The sequence below is a fragment of the Magnolia sinica genome, chromosome 1, assembly GCF_029962835.1.
Source record: "Magnolia sinica isolate HGM2019 chromosome 1, MsV1, whole genome shotgun sequence".
NCBI classification, from domain to species: Eukaryota; Viridiplantae; Streptophyta; class Magnoliopsida; order Magnoliales; family Magnoliaceae; genus Magnolia; species Magnolia sinica.
In genome coordinates, this window is record NC_080573.1 from 109661224 (window position 1) to 109668679 (window position 7456).

At 39.7% G+C, this 7456-nt stretch overlaps 1 protein-coding gene across 1 annotated transcript; it reads right to left on the minus strand.

Annotated features, from left to right (window-relative positions):
• Window positions 1-339: 339 nt before the first annotated feature.
• Window positions 340-5294, minus strand: LOC131253691 (uncharacterized). The gene is made up of 6 exons (XM_058254813.1): window positions 5144-5294; window positions 4942-5050; window positions 2649-3003; window positions 1922-2375; window positions 1246-1304; window positions 340-644 (listed from the first exon to the last, which is right to left on the minus strand). Exons 1-6 carry the CDS (start codon window positions 5175-5177, stop codon window positions 603-605), a joined length of 1053 nt encoding a protein of 350 aa, XP_058110796.1. The 5' UTR covers window positions 5178-5294; the 3' UTR covers window positions 340-602.
• Window positions 5295-7456: the final 2162 nt, after the last annotated feature.

Genomic DNA, 7456 nt, shown 5'->3' on the forward strand with positions numbered 1-7456 from the left:
AGGTTCACAAGCTGTACATGTTCCATTCTAACATAACCCGCACATGCATCTTGTATTTTAGACGCAACACTGAAACCTTTCTCAAAATAAAATGTAACAGTGTGTTTGGTTGCACCAAATTTCATGAAATTTTCAACCAAATTAGATTGATTAATCATGAAATTTCATGATATTTTGTGCAACCAAATGCAACCTAAAACACTTTCATGATATTTTGTGCAACCAAACGAACCCTAAAACACTTTCAAGAATTACAATAACTCTGAAACTTGCAAGCCATCATACAGCTTCAAAAGAAGAAAAAAAAATGCACAACAATCAAAACATTACAAAACAAACAAAAAAACAATCCAACATTTATGTTTATAGTATATTTATAAAAGAATAATACATAGCCATCAGCAATTCTCATCTCAAACAGTCATCACACCATGCTCAAACACTACATAATAACAGCAATTAAAACTGTCATCACACTTCCCTTTCCCTCCTTTCCTACTGAGAAAAAAAAAGACCTCAACAGAAAATCCACAAAAGTAAATACATGTATGAACTTTAATGCAACATCTTCATCTTTGGTGTTGTTTGAAGTTCATCCTTAGTTAACCACTCACGCTGACCTCTTCCATTACTGGTGCATCATCCTGCAAAAAAAACATTTTAAGATTTTAGGATCATTTATCACAATCAATGTCGTGTTCATCAATCTGGAGATTCCGGACAACTGAGACATGGCCCAAATCCTGCTCCAGAAGATATGATTGTATAACCCGACATCAGGACATAGGTGTGATTGAAAGATCACATCAGTCCAGCAAAATGGTCACAAACATTGGAGCATATGGTAATATTTACCACAAGTTCAAGCTGTGTGGAACCCCACCCAAGATGTGTTTGTGTTAATCCAAACCATGAATTCAAGCATTCCAGATGTGTGGGGTCATCCCCTGTTGTGTAAATGTAATCTAATCTGTGAATCATTCCCATCCAAAGTGGGACACACCAAAATGATCTATATTTTCACATGGTGTCGCCCAATGCCCCACCTTAGTATTTGGATTTCTGGGGGGTTCTCATCTTGATGAATGGGTCTGGACATTTCTTTCCTTAGCGACCATCCCCCTCCCAAATGTCCCCCATTGTTACCTTTGGGGTGGCCCACCTAAGTTATGGAGATAAGACTAATAACCAATTTAAAAATTGCATTAAGGAGATTTATCAAATTGATCTTTGTGAGAATCATACCCTATTTTCTTTGTCTTCCTGTTGAGTCTCCTCCTCCCCAGCAGATGTATCAGTTGGTTCTGCAGAAACAAACACCCACATTTAGGAAGAGAACAGAAACAAATAAACATACAAGACCAACACCATAGCTTTGTGAAGTCTATTTGGTGCACTCTATTCCCTGCCTTGAGATTAGAGATAGAATGCTGCCCCATGAGATTAGACTATACAGAATGTAAGGCTAAGCAGATTTAAAAGCAACTGATAAACACCACGTGGGAAAAAGGTGACCGTCCATACTACAGTAGCCACTTAATAGTTAAGAAAAGTGCATCATCGAACATTTACAAAGTGCAAGCCAATGTTTGAGGTATCGTCCAAAACCAGGTACGTATCACTGTTTATCAGTATCACCCAAGAAGATACAGCTGTATTGGCCCATATCAGCCCAGAACAGCTGAATGCAGGACTGATAGGGCTGTAATGGCAGTTCAAAACCTTAGTGCGAGCTTCTCAATATGCATAGTGATTAGGAGCATTGATCTGGTGCATCATCTCACCAAGCAGCAATATTGCTAGAAAATCATAGCCTAACCATGCAACTTCAGCCCATTTGGAATGCTGCTCTTTCTTTTAGTTAAACTGTGTTTGAGATATTTCAGTTAGCACTTGAAGAAACCGTACAAGAACAAATTACCTTTTTCACAAGAGGATTTCTTTTCTGTATTCCTGACCTTCCCGTTTCCTCCATTAATTTCCGGCTTAATTGCCCTTTGAGTTTTCTTCTGTAAATTACTACCATTAACAGAGTTGGTGGTGATGGAGTTTCTATTGAATGATGTCCTGTTCCTGGCTGCCGGCATTCCTTTCTGTATGCCCTCTTTCTTTACTGCTCCTTTGACTGATGAAGTACGAATATTTTCCAAATTAATGGACTTGGGTTTCAGACTCCCAGCTTTTGTGGTTGAAGATGCATTGCTTTCTCCATCTGATGATTCAGGCACCTGAGAACAGGTCTCAGAGGCTTGTAACTGCTCCAAATCTTCTAATACATTGTAGCTTTCAAACACTTCCTTAGCAGGTTCTCCAAGTTCTAAAAGGTTGTGCCGACGTGCATATGATTTCAGCTCATCCCGCATTCGCTGCAGCGGCTGTGAATTTTCACCCAACCAGATGATGAGAATTATACATGATAGACACACTTCATACATGTTTGCCAATGAAAGAAACACTTCATAGATGCATGCTAACAACAGAATGCTTATAAATATCAAATGGATGTGGTTCACAAACATGCTACTTTTGATTTCGTACCTATAGAAATGCACCATGCACATTAATAAACAAATAAACTAGACATTCATATGCATATGTTACATTCATACATGCACTCATTCATGAATTAAACAAATTAGCCTACATACCTCACATCCACATTCTAAGGCAAGCTTGAAGAACCCAAGTGAAATCGAATGCTTAGAAGCAGATTCGGATAGCTTAATCTGAGATATCCAGTAAGAAGCTGATGACAGAACACTGAATTTCTTTCTATTTGCCAACTTCGATACATCGGAAAGCAGCGTTTCACTTTTCCCTTGATTGTTAGCCGGCTTCTTTATCCTAGTTTCCGATATTGGTGTAACACCACCAACCGTTCTTGGAAGAGGGCTGACAGCTGACTTCGCAGGAATTGAGAGCCTTCTTGGTGGTTTGGCTGATTTGTCTTTGCCAGAAAGATCAAGAACACTCACACTCTTGCTTACATTGGATGCTGCCCTTCTGAAATTCCATGAAAGGTAACCAAATGTTTATAAAATTATCATACATGCTCCTGAATCCAAACAATCTAATTGATAAGTGAATCGTTAACTTGAAAACATCAAATGCTCTTAACCACTCAATCTATGGCATGGGTTGGGATTGAAAGGGAAGCAAGCTTGAAGTTGTCAACAGAAAAGCTTTTTGATCATACTGTATTTTGGTTAGTGCAGCTGTAGGGATTATGACCGATCAAAGTTGTGGCCCATTAATTTCAAGATTCCTTGTACAGTTCAACATCTTAGTTTACCAACAGTGATCAGAAATAGAAAAGTTCATGTTGCTCTTCACACAGTTGAACTCAATGAACTAACCATCCACCATGCAATCTGGTTTCCAATGAATCCACGAGCTTTAATTCATGGATGGAGGATCCTTACTCTTGCTCGGGTGGTAGACTCTCAGGAGTTTCAACACCCGGTCAAGGGTTCGAGTATCCATGGGTGGTGAAATTCCACTAGCGTAAGTGTGTGCGTGTGTAAAAAAATAATAATAATAATAATAATAAATAATAAATAATAAATAATAAAAAAATCATGGATGGAACACTGCCCAGAAATTTTCATTAACAGAAAATGGTCAGGCATCGAATGGACAGGCTTATTCTGTGCAACAATGCCAGTTAGGACCATTGATCAGTGGATCATCGCTATCAAATGGCCACGTCCCACCAATCAAACATATTAGTTACCTTCTAGAGACATTGCTCCGAGCATATAATATGCAACCCAGGTTACACTCAGGCAGCATATGACGCATGATACATGGCCACTGAGAAATTGTACATGGACAGTAATTCAACTAAACTGAGTAAATTGCATAACCCAATGTTAGAAATTAACAATTCTAACCTCTGATTCATGGACACTTGTGTTTGTTGAAATAAGACCATTCGATATTTTTCAACTTTAAGCCATCCAATAAATATCCACAAATCCAATGGTCAGTTGATGAACTGAGCTCATTTTTGGCACATAATACATTTTAAACTTGCCAGAGTGTTTTATTTGAATTACTAGTATTCCACATGTAATTTCCAAGTGCCTGTGTATCATCCATCACACTCAAACAGAGTATCAAAGTCTGCTCTTAAACAAGAGTAGTAAAATTGCATAGAGGACAGGTCTGGTATACAATTATCCATACTGAAAGTTGGTTATGTGTGAATCCTATCACTAGCTAACCAAGGGTGGAGAATGATGGAAAGTGTATTGGACCCAATTGGGGCCCACTTCCCACACCTGATCAATCTTGTGACTATTTCACGACTGGATCGCCGTACATTCATCTTAGGTATATTAATCATAACAAAATTAAATCTCTAAAACCCAGCAAATAAAAATTCAAGACGTGTGATCTATAACCAGATTCTGGAAATAGATTTCATTAACAATTACAATAAATAAATAAATAAATAAGGAAAAAATCGTATCTTTATATATTTGTAAATGCCAATCAAGATCCAAGCGGTCAATCAGGTGGCTCCCCATATAGATCCAACATCATGCTAGACAGAACCATAACCATCTAACAAACCACAGCCACTAGCCTGCGTGAGCCATACCCCAAACCCCAAACAATCAAACCAATCAGATGAGGGATTTTTACCATCCATTTGTAACCATATAAAGAAGTCTCACACAAGCAGTGGTCAGGGTCCTCCGGTCGTCATTATTTCCAGTATCTTGGCCGGGCCCACCAGATGAACGGTCCAGATCTTACTTACACATGGACATGATGACGATGATGATCATTGAAATTGACCACAGTGGTTAGGGTCATCCTATCCACATGATTTCCAGTATCATGGTGGGACCCACCAGATGGAAGGTCCAGATCTTATTTTTACATGTAGCGCATACAAAGAAGATGAAGATGATGAAGATCACAGAAACTGACCTCTTCGATGCAGAAGAAGTGGGAATCTCCGGCATCGCGGCTGATTTCTCGACCTTTGATCTGTTCGCAGACCGCAGTGGGTATCTCAGCTTCGATCCCGAAGAAGGTACTAAAATTCAAAAACAAGATTAAAAAAATCAGCCAAAGAAATAATAAAAATAGAGAGAGATTATAGGAAAATGGAAATAAAGGAAAAGAATACCAGGCGTCGGAGATTGTTCTTTAATGGCTTCCATGATCTTGTACTGTGTATGATGGTGATGAAAAAAAGAAAGGGAAATGGATGAGAAATCTCTTAAAACAGGGTCGTAAATGTACAAAAATGCGCCCTTCTCTCCCTCTCTTTAAATATAAGAGAAAAAGGACCTTTGGGCGGGAAGATCAGCAACAAGAAAGGATTCAAATTATATTTTTTAAGCCGACCTGCGCGTGGATCGTTTGAGCAGGCGATTCGCGGAACACGTGCCAAGCAGGTACATATTCCTAAGATCTGAACCGTTCATCGGATGGATGAATTTGATTTATTTTATTATTGTAAGCGTGAGGCTCTATACTGATTTATTTTGACACATTTATCTATGATGTATGGACGGTATAAATGTTGGACCTCTTGATTAATGATTACAAGATGGGTTTATGTTTCTTTTCTTTTAACGCAGAGGGTTAGCCGATAGGGCCCGTCTGATGAATGGCTCTCGATTTGAACGCGTGTGCCGTTTGGCACGTGTGCCACGAAATGCCCCGTGAGTCCATCCCCCACATATCATTTCTCAGTTAAAAGTGAATGTGTTAACGGTCAAAAATGATCAGAAATAGTTGAAACAAATAATAAATGAAAGTAAAAAAGTTTGAAGTCTGACCGTTTCCCGCGTCTTGGGGCCCACAGAACTGACCCAACGGCCGTGATTTTGAATTTCAAAATTCAAACGGTCCCTCTCGGCCCTCTGGGTCTCTCATCTGTCGCCTATAGTGCAGGAGTTTGCACTCGATGCTCGCGCGCATGGATTGGAAGGAGCACTTCGCACTACCTGTCCCTAGGGGACACTCATCTGCGAGATCGGGATCATTCTTTTGAGGAGTCCCACTGATCAAGTGGACAACAGATGTTGGATTAGATATAACCATTAGTTACTTGTATCTAACCGTCCATTTTTACTTGTATAAATTGTGGCCCACCTGATGGACGGACTGACATCATATTTAGGCCAGGGCATGCTGGAGGTGTGATCTACTCATCGAATGTCTGGGATTTCCATCAGTAGGGAGCCGTATCGGTATCTGTTAGAAGGTAAGATTCGGATGCCAATTTCGTACCAGGAGCCTGCGCAACAAAAGCTATGTGGGGCCCACCAGGATGTGTGTAGCATCCACTCCGTCCATCATTTGTAACACCTAATGATAGAACGGAAGGACAAGAATTATATCAATCCAAAACTCAGGTGAGCCACACCACATTGAGCAGTAGGAAGGGTATGCACGCCATTAAAACTATGGTGGGCCATCATGATGTTTATGTGATATCATACCTGTCCTTTATCAGGCGATTCCACAATCACCCTGATGGAAGCGGATTGGCTGGTGTACCACACAACAATCCATATAACTGGTGTGTTAACGTTACCAAGTTCTCTGGGTATGTGTTACACCAAGCGGGTGTACCACACACCAGCTATGCAGCTGGCGTAGATTAGTGTCGTGCGAAGATGGCCAACGCGCCTCGAGCCTTGAGTTGTACTAACGGTTCAAATGAGATCGAAGTTGCGTAGGCCGCTTATATCCATACCGTTCATTCATATTTCGAGATCATTTCAGAGTATTAGCAAAAAAATTAAATCATATCGAAAGCTAAAATGGACTACAACAAAAACCGCAGCGAGGATAACTATTTTCACAGCTGAAAAATTTGTAGGGCCCACCATAATATTTATTTTCTATCTAATTTGTTACTTAGATTAAAAATACATGGATGAAGAGGGAAAACAAATTTCGTACTGATCCGAAACTTTTGTGACCTCCAAAAGGATTTCAATGGTAGATGTTCAATCCCCCACTGTTTTTTTGCACTGTGGTCCAATTGAGCTTTAGATTTGTCTTATTTTTCAACTCAAACCTTAAGATGAGCTTTACATTTGTCTTATTTACACTGTGGTCCAAATGGATGGACAGGTCAGATATAACACATACCTCATGGTTTGACCCACTGAACTTGCTGATGTCAAATTATCGATACACCATGTGGTACACCAGCCAATCTACTTCCTGTGTTATGCCCCAACCATCCTCTCACTCGGCCAGCTCGTGGTAAGACTGGAGAAAAAAAATAAGACAGATCCAAAGATCAAATAGACCACACCGTAAAGAAAAACAGTGGGGGATTGAACGTGTACAGTTAAAACCGTTTTAGGGTTAGAAGTTTTAGACCAATATGATATTTGTTATTTTCTCTTTATCCACATCTGTGTAACCTTATAAAGGAAAATAAACGTTGTGGTAGGCCCCACAAATGTTTTAATGA